This window comes from Cololabis saira, chromosome 9 (genome assembly GCF_033807715.1).
Source record: "Cololabis saira isolate AMF1-May2022 chromosome 9, fColSai1.1, whole genome shotgun sequence".
Lineage (NCBI taxonomy): Eukaryota > Metazoa > Chordata > Actinopteri > Beloniformes > Belonidae > Cololabis > Cololabis saira.
The window spans coordinates 41,894,168-41,912,676 of NC_084595.1; the positions used below are offsets into that span (position 1 = coordinate 41,894,168).

At 46.3% G+C, this 18,509-nt stretch overlaps 1 protein-coding gene across 1 annotated transcript in view; it reads right to left on the reverse strand.

Annotated features, from left to right (window-relative positions):
- Positions 1 to 18,509, reverse strand: part of LOC133450756 (regulator of G-protein signaling 3-like) — a 45,275-nt gene that overhangs the window by 24,334 nt on the left and 2,432 nt on the right. Inside the window, exons 3-8 of the mRNA XM_061729609.1 lie at positions 17,641 to 17,699; positions 17,470 to 17,558; positions 15,608 to 15,673; positions 14,830 to 14,890; positions 12,878 to 13,040; positions 5,544 to 5,785 (exon numbers count right to left, since the gene is read on the reverse strand). Of these exons, the coding sequence (XP_061585593.1) occupies positions 5,544 to 5,785; positions 12,878 to 13,040; positions 14,830 to 14,890; positions 15,608 to 15,673; positions 17,470 to 17,558; positions 17,641 to 17,699 (680 nt within the window). The remainder of the gene's footprint in view (positions 1 to 5,543; positions 5,786 to 12,877; positions 13,041 to 14,829; positions 14,891 to 15,607; positions 15,674 to 17,469; positions 17,559 to 17,640; positions 17,700 to 18,509) is intronic.

Below are 18,509 nucleotides of genomic sequence, written 5' to 3' on the forward strand. Positions count from 1 at the left end.
TGATGCGCAGAAGGACTTGAAATTGGTTGATGTAGTATCCTTGGGTGAATTCAAATCAATTTTAAAAGACAGAGAAATTAGCTCTCTTGGTTCTTGTGAGTGCCCCGTTGTGTAAATTTTACTATTGTTTTACTATTGTTTCCCCGGAATGTGTGACTGACTGTCTGTGTTTGTATGTATTGTTGTATTGTTTTATGCTGCCATTTTGGCCAGGTCACTCTTGGAAAAGAGGTTTTAATCTCAATGAGTTTTTTTACTTGGTTAAATAAAGGATATATATATATATATATAGCTCCCTCTGATGCTGCTCGCCTCTCCTCCGCTCTCTCGCCATGCTCTTTTGTTGGGTTCATCTTTGTTGAGGTTTGCGGTGTTGCCACAACACTGCGCAGACCTTCGTTAAACGTTGCATACCGCTTTATTGGAGTGAAATAACTCCAGACAATACTTCTTTTTGTCATTGAACCTCCAGTAGAGCTCCAGTCATGAACCGGCTGCAGGGCCGGGCCTGTGCTCACGTATCATTGCACAGCGTGAGGAGAGAGCAGACGCCAGAAGGGAAAGTAGTTCCTACATCACACACGACAAAATTCACTTTTTTTAAAGTGGATCACGGATGCTGCGTCGTACAACTAATAATATTTATTGTAAAAGCGCACTCAGGGTCGAGATTCTGATGTGAAGATCGATTCTAAAAAACACACCCATCAGAAGTATCAATATTTCTGGAACGATATGCACATCCCTACCACAAACTCAGTGTAACTCTGAACTCAATCTCATGTCCTCTTGATTCGTGGACCACGAAACAGTGATGAAGCAGATCAGGTTCCATCTCTCACATCGTTTCTGTTGGAGGTAAAACGCTCGACTGCACCACCGAGTCCCCATCATTGCTGGAGGGATGTGGGTTTTTCAGCCACCTGGTACAGCTGGTTGTGTATATTCATAACGGGTGTCAATCCTCCAGATCCGTACGTCCTGGTACAAACACCTACAGCTCAGCAGCAGCATGAATCCAAACAGATGTGAGTCATATCTCTAATCTTATCTCTACAGCACTCATTTACTCATTTATTTAATTCCATTCAATTTTATTTAGATAGCGTCTATTACAACAGAAGTTGTCTACCTCATACTGCTGCACCTTTCACTTCTCTACTTGTATATACAGGACTGTCTCAGAAAATTAGAATATTGTGATAAAGTTATTTATTTTCTGTAATGCAGTTACAAAAACAAAAATGTCATACATTCTGGATTCATTACAAATCCACTGAAATATTGCAAGCCTTTTATTATTTTAATATTGTTGATTATGGTTTACAGTTTCAGATTAAGATTCCCAGAATATTCTAATTTTTTGAGATAGGATATTTGAGTTTTCTTAAACTGTAAGCCATGATCAGCAATATTAAAATAATAAAAGGCTTGCAATATTTCAGTTGATTTGTAATGAATGCAGAATGTATGACATTTTTGCATTACAGAAAATAAAGGACTTTATCACAATATTCTAATTTTCTGAGACAGTCCTGTATGTTAATAAGTGCTTACATTTGTTTATTTACTTTACTGTTTGCTATTTCTAAATCTAGGTACAGCGAGTGAAACAACCGGAGTCAAATTCCCTGTTGGACAATGTTCAAACTTGGCCAATAAAGAAGATAAAGATGATTCTGATTCTCTAGACGCTTCCAGAGACCCAGAACATGACCCCCGAACATTTACCAGATTTAGTCACAAACACCTGCTGTCTATTGAAATAAACTCAGATGGTTCATTCTAGATCAGCCTTGTCAGGTACAAGCAAAACATGCGGATATCAAAAATTCATTTCACACACTCGGAGGAAGCTCTGGAGGTTTTACGGGGAAATGACAACAGGCAGCTGTGACATCACACATCACGGCCAATCAGACGAGCCAACTGTTTCCTGCTGTTTTTGTTCCCTCCAGGTTTGTGACATTTGCTTGTTTGCTTTTTTCCCTGTTCCAATTTGTTCCCATTAAAAATGTCTTGTCAATAAGTAAAGACCCCGAGCTCTCGGCCACACCAGACTCCATTCAAAAAGCGTCTAATTTAGTGATCTGACGCTAGACGCCACTGAACTCAAAACGGTTCGACTGACCCTGATCCTGACCCTGGTTGGTTAATCTGAGCAGTGTAATCAGAAGCCTCACACGGTCTCAGTTAGCCACTTGATTCCCGGAGAAACTGAGCAGATGAGAAGGCTGCTGAGCCCAGATGGGTTCTACTGGTCCTGAACCTCATGCAGAACCTGCATGGTGGGTGGACTCTACTGGCTTTAACTGCTGCTGAGCCCGGTCCAGAACACCGTTCCTCATCATTCAGTCTGATCAGTTTACTCGATCACCTCATACTCGAGTTTTTAAATTACATAAGAAATTAGACTTCTCACCAAACTCCATTCAAAAACCATCTATTTTAGTGACTTGATCATCAGAAATGCGCTGAACCTGCAGCTCCTGATCAGTTACTTTGATAAGAGTAATCAGTAAGCAGAGCTTCAAACCTGAGGCAAGTTCTGTCCGATACAAACTCGACACAGGCGGTGGATGGTGTGCATGGCTGCAGGTCAGGAGGTTGGGCTCAAGTTCTTCAGGACCTCACATCCATCTGATTCTCATGCAAAGCAGAGCCAGGGCCTGGAACCAAAACTGATCAACCAGATCTTTCCTGCAGATACAGGACAGGGTCCAAGTCTTCTGCAAATCCAGACCTCGGAAACCAGGCGAAATCCGGGGCTAAACCAAAATCCAGGATGTCGAATCTTAATCCTAATCTTGTCAGACCAAGATCCAGGAGCAAGTCTAACCCAGGTCTCGGAAGAACTGGTGAAACCAGTGAGAGCAGACTTGGCGCTGGCCTGGATGTGTGAGTGTGTGAGAACCAGCTGACAGAATAATAGCAGGAAACTCGCACACACAGAAACACAAAAACAGTGGATGTGACGCTGCGATAAGACCCACACTTCCTGAACACACACACTCCGGGGCTTCTGGGTTTGAGAGGACGGCGATCGGCTTGGACATTCCCACGATCCTGAACCCTGAAACCACGTCCTAGTCTGGCCAGAGTCACTTACCGAGTCAGTTCAGAAGCAAGAACCTAAAAGGAAACGGTGTGAATTATTGTATGTCCTGTGTGTAATGAGGGACATCTTGAGAGAGAGACATGGACTCATGCAACTGATCCTGGACTGGACTTTGTGTGGTTCCTAGCCCCTGGCCACGTCCCTGTCCCTGTCCCTCCTCTGGGTGGTGGCGGTGTTAGTGTGGGGGTCGTGCCTTGACTGCAGCTTCACTCTATAATTCATCACCTATGAATGTTTGATGAGTCCCACAGAAACACAGAACACAGATATCTGCAGAGTCCGAGTCTCATCCAGGGTCAAGACCAGTACTGGAGTTGAAGGGGGATGAGGGGGGATGGCATCCTCCCCTGAAATAAAAACGGTCCAAATCATCCCCCCCTGTAAAACTGCCATCCCCCCTTTCCATCCCTTATGTCATTTCATCAATGAATGTGGTTTTACTGCTATTTCAACATTTAGAGTCATCACCAGAAAAATAACTTATTTGACAATTTTCACCTGTTTCAAGTAAATTCTTTCAATTGAAATAAGTAGAAAAATCTGCCAGTGGGACAAGATTTATCTTCTTATTACAAGCAAAAAACATCTTGTTCCACTGGCAGATTTTTCTACTTATTTCAAGTGAAAATCTACTTGAAACAGGTGAAAATTGTTGTTTTTTCCAGTGATGAGTCTTGTTTTAAGTGTAATGAGATTTTTTTACTAAAATGAGACATTTTAACTAGAAATAAGACAAATATTCTTGTTAAGATTGTGAGTTTTTGCAGTGATCCATTTTACCTATCCTGTGAAGGACAGAGTCATATGGATAAGTTCAGAAAACAGTTTTTTATTGTTGTGTTTTAATGTATTTGATGTAAGCCCAGTGGATATTTAAAGCTTACAGAAGGCTGCATTTAACTGCTGCTATGTCATTCCTGCAGTATTTCTGCAGGTGTTTTGGTCACTGCTATTATTTGTAATATATTATATTATTTGTAATCAGCACAAATTATCTGTCCCCATATGATAAAATCCACCACCCCCCTGATTCTCTTTTACAACTCGAGTACTGACTTCAGCCATCCTGGACTTGAAGATCATCCTGACACTCCGAGCAGCACGGCCTGTCCGTGTGTTCCCTTCCCACCACAGCAAACTGAGTTCTGCGATGCTCGGATTTTACTGCCAACCCGGGCAGCATAAACACGTACAGCAGTTAAAGGATGATTTCCGAGATCGGCCAAACTCCCGACCCGTGTCCAGGACCGTTCTGAATGGTCACACTCTCACCCATGGCAAAGAGCATCTTGTACACACACGCACGCACGCACGCACGCACGCACGCACGCACGCACGCACGCACGCACGCACGCACGCACGCACGCACGCACGCACGCACGCACGCACGCACGCACGCACGCACGCACGCACGCACGCACGCACACAACCACAACCTGATAGCAAAATATGAGTTAATCAACATTGAAATATGGTTAGGCAGAAACTTTGGAGCCGTGTTGAAGCCCGGTCCGCGACAGACAGAATATGTTGATTCAACATTTTTTACACTTTGGCATTAGAATTGGAAAGAAAAAAAAAAAGATTAATGTCATCACATATCAGACTTATATGTGATGTATGTATATGGCAATGTACAACCCCAGCAGGTGTTCTGCCGAGGTGTCCTACCTCGGCAGAAAATACTATCGTACGATCCCCATTTCTTTTATCTCAGTTTCTTTTTTTTCAAAGGCTTTTTCATGCAAATAGACAATTTAACAGCAGGAAGTCAGAATGTGCTTCCACATAGATCTATGTGTAGGACGCTTCGGCGGAAGAAAAAAACCCGCCAAATCACGCTTCCACATAGATAAATGGAGGTAGGATGATTTGACAGATGAAAATACCCCGTCAAATCACGCTTCCACATAGACATCAACATTTATCTATATAGAAGCGTGATCTGACGTTTTTTTTTCTTCCGCCGAAGCGTCGTACACATAGATCTACAGTATGTGGAAGCACATTCTGACTCCCTGCTGTTAAATCGTCTATTATTCATGAAAAAGCCTTTAAAAAAAAGAAACTGAGATAAAAGAAACGGGGATCGTATGGTAGTATTTTCTGCCGAGGTAGGACACCTCGGCAGAACACCGGCTCGGGTGTACATGGCCATATACATACATCACATACAAGTCTGATATGTGATGACATTAAGAGTATGACATGAATCTGGCTTCATTTCACCACCTCAGCGCCTGCGTCGCCAGTTCCCCATATCTGCAAAATGTTGGTGCGCGAGGGTCAGGGTTGGCGTAGAGATACACACATTTTTCTGTTAGTTTTTTTAAATCCCAACCTTTGCGTAGAAGGTGGCGTGCGCATCTTTCAAGCCCTGTTTTGTGCGCAAGCAAGCTTTAGAAATGAGGCCCCTGGTACTCACCGCCAGCTGCTGCGTTCCTCTGTGGTCCCGGACCTCCTGGTGCCGGTCACTTGCATCCGGCTGGGATGTTGACCCGCTGCTGGGGCTGGCCGAGTCGTGGCTGAGGGGTTGATTGGGGGCCCGGCTGCGTTGGTTGGAGACTTTGGGTCCAGCGGAGGTGGAGCAGTCGGACTGTTGGGAAGCCGTGGTGAGACGGTTCAGGTCTGTATCCGGAGCTGGGTCTGGGGTCTTTCTGAGGTCTGCTGCAAGTAGAAAACCACCGTCATCATCATCGCAACCTGCGGCGTCATCCCAAAACCAGGCCGTGTTCTTCCAGAACATCTCACTGTCCTCAGTCTGGACCGGACCAAGCAGACGTAGACATAGACCGGGCCAAACAGAACCAGACCAGGATCCACCAGATTCAGGCAAAACCTGAAACTGAGAGCCAAACCTTCAAGATTGTGACTTTGTCTCCCCTTACGAGTTCTCCGATTCTACAGTAAAGTCGGTCTGACTCCGGGTCCCTGTTCTACCTTCAAAACCTTCAGATGAGTGACCCAGAACACTGACAGCTGAGACCTGAACATGACAGCACAGAAACTACAGTCCAGAGGTCGGTCCAGATGAAGCGCCACTGGACAGGAAGTCCACGCTGTTCCACGATCCACAGCGCAGAAATCTTGAAGTCCTGGATCAGAGAGGTTGATGGTCCAAACCACGGGAACTACAGTCCAAAGCAAAGTCCAGAAGAAGCCCCAGTCCAGAGGGAGCTGGGTAAGAAAAGATCAGAGTCCATGCCAGGCCATGTTCCTGAAGTTCTGGACCCAGAATGGTCAACGGTCTTGGTGGAGTCCTGCTGACTGGTTCTGCTGCAGCGGCGCTCTGATCATCTTCTCCTGTGGCCTCTCTCTCCGTCAGGGTAGACGAGTGTCAGATCTCAGTGTGATGTCAGAGGGGGAGGGGGTCCAGGGACGGCCCAGAGGTACTGTGAGGGTCACATGGTTAGTGGGCTGCTTCTCATCACCATGGTAACCATGTGGACCCCCAGAGGCAGAGTGCTATGATTTACCCCCCCACCTCTACAAAGGTCCCATGAGTTCTGGACCGGGACTCTCTGAGACCCAGGAGGAGATGTTGGGGGGGCAAGACTCTCAGATCCAGCAGCTTCCAGCTGTTGGTTCCCAGCAAGCTGCTGCTGAGCTGGCTTCTGATTGGTGGAGGCTCCTGACAGAGCGTCAGTGTGCCGGCCTACTCACCCGGAATCATCTGACACACTTTTCTGCCTGGGTTGTTCTCCGAGCCTGACGGACGATCTGCTCCGACTCGCTGTGCGTCTCTGCGGTTCCTCCGTCTTTGATGCTTCATGTATGTCCCGTTTGGTCCTGGGGTGTCAGAGTCTGTCCGTTCCCCTTGGCCCCGCCCCTCTCTATGTATGAAAGGATCCGGCAACAGCGAGCTCCACTCGGGGTAGAGGCGGTTTTTCCTCATCACTGTCACCAGTGTTTGTTCTGAGGGGTTCAGGATCAGGTCTGTGGAGAACCTAATACCCCCCCGCTGGCCTCCTGTGAAATGAGCCGAGTTAAACTCACAACAACTTTTCTTCCACTATTTGGAGAAAAACATCATTTTTTAAAGGTCACTCTCCAACTCTCCAAACATTCACTCGAAGTTTGGTGCTTCTGAGGAAAACACTTTAAATACAGAGAGCACAAAAGTGGTTCCCACAAAAAAGAAGAGGTGCACCACTCTTTAAATTTTGTAGTTTTATGTCAAGTCATAACACAACTTGTCTGACTGTACTGGGTCTAGTACCCTGTATATAAACGACGACATGTGACTTTATTCTGCCGGTGTTTATTCAACAATGATGAAGACAAAGAGGAAAGTAAACGTGCGGAGAACCCCTCCCTGCGTAACATCCGTAGGTCTAGATCCAGACCCCAGTGGTCCAGTAGGGGAACCACAGGTCTAGAACCAGACCCCGGTTGTCCAGTAGGGGGAACGGCAGGTCTAGAGCCAGACCCCGGTGGTCCAGTAGGGAAACCACAGGTCTAGAACCAGACCCCGGTTGTCCAGTAGGGGGAACGGCAGGTCTAGAACCAGACCCCGGTGGTCCAGTAGGGGAACCGTAGGTCTAGAGCCAGACCCCGGTGGTCCAGTAGGGGAAACGCAGGTCTAGAGCCAGACCCCAGTGGTCCAGTAGGGGAACCGCGGGTCTAGAGCCAGACCCCGGTGGTCCAGTAGGGGAACCACAGGTCTAGAGCCAGACCCCAGTGGTCCAGTAGGGGAACCACAGGTCTAGAGCCAAACCCCAGTGGTCCAGTAGGGGAACCGCGGGTCTAGAGCCAGACCCCGGTGGTCCAGTAGGGGAACCACAGGTCTAGAGCCAGACCCCAGTGGTCCAGTAGGGGAACCACAGGTCTAGAGCCAGACCCGGGTGGTCCAGTAGGGGAACCACAGGTTTAGAGCCAGACCCCGGTGGTCCAGTAGGGGAACCACAGGTCTAGAGCCAGACCCCGATCGTCCAGTAGGGGAACCACAGGTCTAGAGCCAGACCCCGATCGTCCAGTAGGGGAACCACAGGTCTAGAGCCAGACCCGATCGTCCAGTAGGGGAACCACAGGTCTAGAGCCAGACCCCGGTGGTCCAGTAGGGGAACCACAGGTCTAGAGCCAGACCCCGGTTGTCCAGTAGGGGAACCGCGGGTCTAGAGCCAGACCCCGATCGTCCAGTAAGGGAACCGCAGGTCTAGAGTCAGACCCCGGTGGTCCAGTAGGGGAACGGAAGGTCTAGAGCCAGACCCCAGTGGTCCAGTAGGGGAACCACAGGTCTAGAGCCAGACTCTGATGGTCCAGTAGGGGAACCGCAGGTCTAGAGCCAGACTCTGATGGTCCAGTAGGGGAACCACAGGTCTAGAGCCAGACCCCGGTGGTCCAGTAGGGGAACTGCAGGTCTAGAGCCAGACCCCGGTTGTCCAGTAGGGGAACCGCGGGTCTAGAGCCAGACCCCGGTGGTCCAGTAGGGGAACCACAGGTCTAGAGCCAGACCCCAGTGGTCCAGTAGGGGAACCACAGGTCTAGAGCCAGACCCGGGTGGTCCAGTAGGGGAACCACAGGTTTAGAGCCAGACCCCGGTGGTCCAGTAGGGGAACCACAGGTCTAGAGCCAGACCCCGATCGTCCAGTAGGGGAACCACAGGTCTAGAGCCAGACCCCGATCGTCCAGTAGGGGAACCACAGGTCTAGAGCCAGACCCGATCGTCCAGTAGGGGAACCACAGGTCTAGAGCCAGACCCCGGTGGTCCAGTAGGGGAACCACAGGTCTAGAGCCAGACCCCGGTTGTTCAGTAGGGGAACCGCGGGTCTAGAGCCAGACCCCGATCGTCCAGTAAGGGAACCGCAGGTCTAGAGTCAGACCCCGGTGGTCCAGTAGGGGAACGGAAGGTCTAGAGCCAGACCCCAGTGGTCCAGTAGGGGAACCACAGGTCTAGAGCCAGACTCTGATGGTCCAGTAGGGGAACCGCAGGTCTAGAGCCAGACTCTGATGGTCCAGTAGGGGAACCACAGGTCTAGAGCCAGACCCCGGTGGTCCAGTAGGGGAACTGCAGGTCTAGAGCCAGACCCCGGTTGTCCAGTAGGGGAACCGCAGGTCTACAGCCAGACCGGGGTTGTCCAGTAGGGGAACCGCAGGTCTAGAGCCAGACCCCGGTGGTCCAGTAGGGGAAGCGCAGGTGTAGAGCCAGATACAGTGGTCCAGTAGGGGAACGGCAGGTCTAGAGCCAGACCCCGGTGGTCCAGTAGGGGAACCACAGGTCTAGAGCCAGACCCCGGTGGTCCAGTAGGGGAACCGCAGGTCTAGAGCCAGACCCCGATGGTCCAGTAGGGGAACCGCAGGTGTAGAGCCAGACTCTGGTGGTCCAGTAGGGGAACCGCAGGTCTAGAGCCAGACTCTGGTGGTCCAGTAGGGGAACCGCAGGTCTAGAGCCAGACTCTGGTGGTCCAGTAGGGGAACCGCAGGTCTAGAGCCAGACTCTGGTGGTCCAGTAGGGGAACCACAGGTCTAGAGCCAGACTCTGGTGGTCCAGTAGGGGAACCACAGGTCTAGAGCCAGACCCCGGTGGTCCAGTAGGGGAACCACAGGTCTAAAGCCAGACCCTGGTGGTCCAGTAGGGGAACCGTAGGTCTAGAGCCAGACTCTGGTGGTCCAGTAGGGGGAACCGCAGGTCTAGAGCCAGACTCTGGTGGTCCAGTAGGGGGAACCGCAGGTCTAGAGCCAGACTCTGGTGGTCCAGTAGGGGAACCGCAGGTCTAAAGCCAGACCCTGGTGGTCCAGTAGGGGAACCGCAGGTCTAGAGCCAGACCCCGGTGGTCCAGTAGGGGAACCGTAGGTCTAGAGCCAGAGTCTGGTGGTCCAGTAGGGGAACCGCAGGTCTAGAGCCAGACCCCGGTGGTCCAGTAGGGGAACCACAGGTCTAGAGCCAGACTCTGGTGGTCCAGTAGTTCAATGTTTCCCAACCCTGGTCCTCGTGCCCCTCCTGTCCCGCATGTTATAGATGTTTCCCTGCACCAACACACCTGATTCTAATTAACGGTCCTCATTAGCTCGTCACCAAGGTCTGCACAACTATGTTGATGATACAGGTACTTGTATCACGGTGTGCTGAAGCAGGGTACCATCTAAAACATGCTGGACAGGGGGGGCTCGAGGACCAGGAGCTTCTAGCTGTGAGGCGGCTGCACTACCAGCTGCGCCATCGTGCCCCCCCAAATAGTGTCATTTGACAAAGGCACAGTCTTTAATTTTCTCGTTTTGTCCAGCACAGTCTCAGCCAGCACTACAGCCAGTGGAAGGAGCAGGGCTTCTGGGCTTTAGCTACGAGCAAAGACGCCTCATCAGAGGCCTCCAGGGCTTTGGCTGATGTTGTGGAGGTCCTCCCCATCGCGTCTTGAGATGATCTGAATTCAGACAGTTTCCTCTTGAAAAACTCAGGTGGCTTACCAACATGACATCCATGTTTGGTCTTCAGATGACGCTGCAGATGTGCTAGCTCCATGCTACTGTTAGCTAACTTCTCCCCAACAGTGCCTTGGGTGGATTGCAACTTGTGGACATAAATCCAATTAAAACATATTCTTCATGATAGAGCCTGAACTTTTTGCCACTTGTCCCTCCATGTTTTCAACAGAATTGCTGCTATACGCTTCAATCATGACTCCTTTATTGATCCAAGTGATTGACAGGTGATATGAGAGGTTGGGTCGAACCATCCTGGTGTGGGGGAGACTCTGGGGTTTAGGAGAATGATATTGAATAGCCTACTGAATATACTTTTTTTTTTATGAACTTATACTTATATTTTCCTGGAATATTTATTAAATAATTATTTTTAAAAGGATTTTTGTTTGAATGTTACTTTTTAAATATATGTATATTTTTAAATCTCACGTATCCGCAGGGGAACGCCTACCCCATTTGAGAACCACTGCTAGAGAGCTATGCATGTGAGGTTACGTGGACTGAGAGCAGCGTCTGCTCCTGCCCAGCCGCCTTTCTCAGAGAAGATCTTCCAAGTCTCAGCCAGATGATGCCGAACCAAATTCTGCCTCCATTACCGAAGCAAAGCTTCATCCTGGAAGAGTCCAGTTGGCATGTCAGAGCAGACTGGAGTATCGGTGTTCTCCAGGCCTGCGTCCCCCTGTAGCGTAGGTCTAAGGATGCAGCTCTGGTTCAGACCAGCTGCTTGTCTCAACCTGTAGCTGCAGCTATGACCATGATGCATTCTGAACCCTCTTCAGGTGTTTCTGGACGGTTGTTAGAAGCAGAGGAGGTGCGACACAGACCCTGACAAACCTGACGTTAGATATGAAATTAGCTTCTACTTTTCTTCGGGTGGGACTTTCCTCAGTTTAAATGTGTGTTTGGCTGTGAATACATGTGCAAGACATTAACGGTCAGGCGTTTAGACACTAGCCGGAGATCCTTCCAAGGGTTAAGAGATGGTTACTGGATTCTTCTTTTTTATGCACATTAAGGCCTATCATGTTTTGGTGTTTTTAGCTTGACATCGTCAAGGTTGTTTGGCTCTGCCTTCATTAATGTTTCAGCTGCATGCAGAAAAAAACACCTTCAGAGCTCGTCGACTGCTGAATCAATCAGACCGACCTGTGTTAGAACCAGTGACAGTCCAACAGACCCTGTGACTGGTGTATCCGTGAAACCAGCCCCTCCAGTCAGGGTCTGTGGTCCGACTTCATAACCGGGACTCCAACAAACCAATAACCTGATAGCAGTGGCGAACCGTGAGCACTACCGCTGGGCCTTCCCCTCATCACAGAGAAAAGAAATCATCGCGGAAAAAGGCAACAGTACAATGAATTGACACTCTCGTCTTCCGCCATTTAACTCCGTCTCTCAACCGCTCTCACCTCTCTGCAGAGATTTGATGTTCGGACTCCATGAAGGCCTACGATCTTTTGTTTTATTCCCGCCCACTGGAAATCAGACCGTAGAAATAATTTTTATTTCATTTTTTTATTGAATACTTTATTATTATTATTAAGGCTCGAGCACTGACAGTGCGAAGGCCCTATTGTATCTGTAGGAATTTTTTTCCTTTTTTTTTTTCCTTCTTCCGACAAAATGAGGGCCTTTTTCCCCATAAACATGCCCCAAAAGTCACCAAGTTTTGCACGCAAGCCAGGCCTGGCGAAAAATGTGATATTTAATGGTTTGCATTAATGGGCGTGACTTAATGGCTCAACAGCGCCCCCCGGAAAACTTCGTGCCTCAAGCCCCACCATACGGTTTGACGTACATGCACGAAAATCGGTACACACCTGTATCATGGCACAACTTGAAGAAAAGTCTCTTGGCACCATGGCCGAAACCGAACAGGAAGTCAGCCATTTTGAATTAATTGTGTAATTTTGGCGCAATTTATGCCATTTCTTCGGCCGTTAATGCGGCCCGAACCGTAACGTGCACCCAGGTGTGTTATACATCAAAATGTGCGTCTCCATCCTGCGACAACGCGCATTACTTTTCTCAGTCAAAAGCGTTACCATGGCGACGATAGATGCCAAAAAGCGCGCCCCCCCTTCATCTGAATTGTCCATATGTGATAGTTCCTACTTTCTGCCATAACTTTTGAATGGTTTGAGATAGAGAGTCGTGGGTGGTGTCATCAGACTCGGTATTGAGTACTTGACCTTTATTGGTGAAAAATGCACGCGCAAGGGCCCGTTCATCGCTGCTTGCAGCTTTAATTATTATTATTATTACATTTATTATTATTTCTTTTTTTTTTTAGGCCTTCTCTGAAGGCCATTCACACCCCAGTCAGCATCAACTCACCTCCCAACGCTGCCTCCCTCGGCTTCTCCATGGAGCCGGTTGCCGGTCTGCTCCCCGCCTCCACAGTGGAGATCATCTTCTTCCTGCAGCCCTCTGATGGTACTCTCAGGTGTTTGCTCCAGCCATACTCCTCCCCCAGCAGATAAAACCAACCAGTGAGCCTCTGCCAACACAGAGGTGGAGAGAGGTTCACTGCATTAGAAGTATGGTTAAACGTGGCACCGTACGGGACGCAACGCCGCGTACCCTACGCCGTAGGCTCTGCGTTGGTGTAACGCAGAACCATAAATCAGCCTTCAGTGTGTGCTCTGTGTGCTGTTCTGAACAGTTCTCTGTGTGTTCATTTTGCTGGGACGCCGAGTCCCTCCGCCGAGACACAACTTTTGCGGTATGCGTTCTTTGTTGTGTCTAAAAATGATGTGCAGTGCCCACCCAATCAGAAACGGTACAGATATTTTGGGATTTTTTTTTATATATATAAAAAAATAAAATTATAAAAAAATAAAGGATCCCCATAACCTTTGATTGGGTGGGCAGGACGCACGTTTGGGTGGACACAGCCCACCCCTGCCCCAAAACCGGCCTCGAGTTTCAGTACATAGAGGTCTGACGGGAGGATTATGATCGTATAGTGTGAGCAGACGGGTCTCATCAGAGCATCGGGTCGTACAGTGTGAGACCATAAATCGTGGGCTGTGAACTTTTGAACTCAGCGATCTAGTCGTGCAGTTTGAAATGGGGCTGAATCAAACGATTTAAAATATCGCACAGTGTATGCCCAGCTTAAGAGATCCAAAACCCACCCCACCTCCACATGTGAGACAGAATATCCCACGATTCATTTCACATGAACAAGCAGCAGTAGTGGGGGAGGACAGTGAAAAATGAAGTTATACATTTTAAGTATTTAAGTGTGGTTAAATTAGCAAAATAAAGCTTTAAGTTATTTTTTCACTCATACTGAACTTTAAAACACGGAAATCTCAACGGTGGTGATGTCGTCACTGACAGGAACTAACTAGAAGTACCCGTAACTCTGAACTGGTCTTTTGCTCAGTCTACCCCCCAGCAAAATCAGAGATGGGTAGTAACGAGTTACATTTACTCCGTTACATTTACTTGAGTAAGTTTTGTGAAATTTTGTACATTTAGGAGTAGTTTTGAACCACTATACTTTTTACTTTTACTTGAGTAGATTTGTGAAGAAAAAACTGTTCCTCTTACTCCGCTACATTAGGCTACGTTGAGCTGTTACTTTTCTTTTATCCCTTTTATCCACGTACGCGTCAATCTCATGACATCACTGAGTGATTCTTTGGGAAAATGTTTTGTTTTTGCATGTTTTGTCACATTTACACAGACTCAAACACACACAGAGTTTCTATGAGTTCATGGGCTTGTTCTAGTTCTGCCTGGTTAAAAAAGAAAAGCATAAAGGCTTGAAATGTTGTATTACTTGTGCTTAATTTATTTTTTATTCTGTTATTATTTTATTTATTTTATTATGTATTAAAGTACTTGAATTTACTTTAAGATTATTTTAATTTAAGCTATTTTTTATTTTTTATTAATTTTAATTTATTTTATTATTTTATTGATTTAATTTGCCTGAAGATGATTATTTTGTACTTTTGTCTGTTTGAATGGTTGTGTTAAAAAAATAAATCAGACGTTACTCAACAGTTACTCAGTACTTGAGTAGTTTTTTCACCAAGTACTTTTATACTTTTACTCAAGTAATTATTTGGAGGACTTCCTGGTGTCAGAGGTCAGTGATTAGACTTCTACTTGAGTCATATTATTCTGAAGTAACAGTACTTTTACTTGAGTACAATTTTTGGCTACTCTACCCACTTGTGAGCAAAACCAACACGTGGATTCATGGGGCTGAAAGGAGCTGCTGACAGCCAATCAGAGCTCAGCATCCTCCTCCGTGACGGATGTAAACTCACCTGTGCAGGTGAGACGAGGGAGTCCACCCCGAAGCTCATGCAGCCAATCAGCTGACCGCACCTGAGGAGAAACAGAGGCAGAGGTGTCAAAAGTATTCACATTCATTACTCAGGTAGAAGTATAGATACTAGAGTTTAAAAATACTCCTGTAGAAGTTGAAGTATCAACTCAAGTTTTTTACTCCAAAAGTATAAAAGTACTGGTTTCAAAACTACTTAAAGTATAAAAGTAAAAGTAATGTAAGGGGAAAAAAAGCCATTAAGGACAAAAGCCATTGAAAATGAATGCATCTTAGTATAATGTAAATATATTAAAGAACCATATATGTGTACTATTGAGCAACCACAATCACAACCAAATTCACTCTATCCGGATGGAGCAAGTAACTGGATAGTTTTTTTTTAAAGGCCGAAATGAAATAGAGTAACAAGGCTGTTTTTAAAATGTAAGGAGTAAAAAGTACAGATAATTGCATGAAAATGGAAGTAAAAGTAAAAAGTCATCTGAAAAATAATTACTCCAGTGAAGTATAGATAACCAAAATTTCTACTTAAGTAAGGTAACAAAATATTTGTACTTCATTACTTGACACCTCTGGTTTCCACCCCGTCACATCAATCACACTTCACTTGTGTTGAACATCTTTACTGATAACAAGAGCTTTAATTCATGTACAGGTAAAATGTCTCATATTTATTTCACTCCTAGAAACGAGGCGCCTCACATTTCTGAAGGCTGGACAGGTAACGAGAACAGATGAGTGAAGTCAGCACTGACCTGCTGCCAGCTCGCTCCCTGAACACGGAGACCAGCAACCTGCTGAGGAGGAGGTCCCTGGTGCACCTGACACACACACACACACACACACACACACACACACACACACACACACACACACACACACACACACACACACACACACACACACACACACACACACACACACACACACACACACAGATCAGCAGAGCTGTTAACAGCTGTGCACCCTCTGGTGGCAGATCCCAGCAACTCCATTCACTTCTATTAATACAGCGTCTATTCTCCAGTCTACAACTCCAGAACATGACCTCCGATCAATTATTACATAAACAACGGCAGGTAAAAACTCCCCTTTAAGAAGGAAGAGAGGATGAAGAGCAGAGAGAGGAGAGACACAGATATTAGAGATACACCGTCGATCGGCAACCAATCGGTATTGGCACAATAATGCCCTCGGAGATCGGAAAATAATAGTTAAAAGCGGGCCGATCAGATGACGTTTACAACAACAAACCGCTGCAGGAAAGTTTAAGCTAGTAAACTACACATATTCTTTGTAAACTGAGTCTAAATCGTCTCCAAGAGTCTCTAGAGTGTGAAATATTGCATATTGCCTCAGCCTGCAATAAATCAGTCAATTCATGATACTTTCTCATCTCCTAATTTTTATACCTAATAATACAATGTCAGTGTTGTACATGAGACAACACTATTAACGAATTTATGGATTTCACGCTGTGATCGGTGATCGGCAGTATCGGGATCAGCAGATACTGGTTCTGGAGATCGGTTATCGGTGATCGGCCCTCAAAATCCTGATCGGTGCGTCTCTAACAGATATGTTGTCAAAGGTCCAAAAGAGCAGATATATTAGTAATGATCTTTAACTGGAGTTCTACGTACATATGACTCAGTGCTTTAAGTGGGCCGGTACAGAGCGGTACGCAGTACCGGCACTTCTAAATTGTACCCATCAGCGTACCGGAAATTATTTACTGTGTGCGGCGCGTACCGGTACTGTTCTTCCCAGATTCCCCATCAGTCAGTAACTCCCCCCGATCTCCCCAAAGTCTACAGGTTGGATTTGTTGATTAAGGTGTTTTGATGCTCAAAGCTTGCCGTACAGACGTAAAGGCGCGCTTGGCCAACCCGCGGCTCGCGAGCCGCATGCGGCTCTATGGCCGGTGTCATGCGGCTCTTGCAACTTTATTTGATAGGTGCAGTGAAAGACAGACTCGTAGGAAGTGGGTGCAAAATATGTCGCGACTGGAACCAAACCCACGTTCACTGTACGCAAGTCGCCTGCTCATCCCGTTGAGCTATACGGGCGCGCTCGTGATTGTGAAATAACTTGGAGGGACAAAATGCACGGCCAAACGGAAATATGAAGGTAAACACAGGAGGTTTTTAACAGAGTGGGAGAGTTTAATATATATATATATGTATATATATATATATATATATATATATATATATATATATGTATATATATATATATATATATATATATACACAAATTTACATAGTCCCATATTTGTATGACTGGAGGGGGAGAGTACCGGCACTTATTTTTTCCCACTTAAAGCACTGATATGACTGATACCTGGTTAGTTGGTGGACTACAGAGACCACTATAGAAACAGGTGAAGACAGCAGACCCTGGGGGGGTCAGAGGGGGCTGCAGGCTTTTACTAGATTTTATGGGACATATCACTCGTGTGTGTATGTGAGTTGATTTTATGTGTATGTGCAAGTGATTATAGTAGTATGTGCATGACCTCAGAGGTGTGTGTGAGAGTTAAAAATGCATTTGTCCTATACGGCCCCCTCATAACGTCCCGGGTGAACGTGTGACTGCGACGTTAGAAGAGCCTCACAGTGTGAAGATCTTGTTGTATTCTGGGTTCTTGTTGTCAGGAACCGTCTGAGTTTTCATCCTGACACTGTGATGAAGGTGAGAGTTGAGCTGTGAACACAGACACACACACGCAGAATTAGCTGCAGGAACTGAACCACCGAGCTGTTAAACCACATGCTGGTGCTCTCACCTTCACATATGAGTCACATGATCTGAGGGATTTTCCCATCAGCCCCCTGGCCTCGTGGACTGCACACACAAATGACAGGAAGTTTATAGGCTACATCAAGTTCAGGCAAGTTTATTTGTAGCAGACATAAAAACAGTAAAATGTGCATTAAAAAGTAAAAATTAAAACAGAGACAGACTAAGGTTAAAAAAGAATAAAATAAATCAGATGAAAGAAATAAAGGTTGCAGTGCATTGTGGGAAATTACTGAAATGCAGCATTTAATAAAAGGTTTTTCAAGAGTTTCAGCAGCCCTGATGCATTTTGGGGGTTGGTTCCACAGGTGAGGAGCATAAAACATGAACACCGCCTCACCCTGTTTGGGTCTAACCCGGGGGTCGGCAACCCGCGGCTCTTTAGCGCCACCCTAGTGGCTCCTGGAGCTTTTTCAAAAATGTTTGAAAATGTAAATAGATGGGGAGGGAAATATATTTGTTGTTTTAATATGGTTTCTGTAGGAAAACATGACACAAACATTCTTAACGTTTTCCAATGCTGTAAAAATGTGTAGAATAAAAATTACATTTCAACATTTCTGTTAATGAAGATTTGTACGAAGTATCAGGGTATCAGGGCCATGCAGGAGAAAAAATATTTGAGAGGGGAAGATTTTTTTTTTCATTATGCACTTCGAGAAAAAAAGTGGAAATGTCGAGATTAATGTTGAAATACAATTTCAAGAATAAAGTCGAAACTTTGCCTTTTTTCTCGACATTTTTACTTTTTTCTCTAAATTTTTACTTTTTTCTTGACATTTCCACTTTTTTCACGAAATTTTGACTTTTTTCTGGACATTTCGACATTATTCTCGAAGTGCATAATGAAAAAAA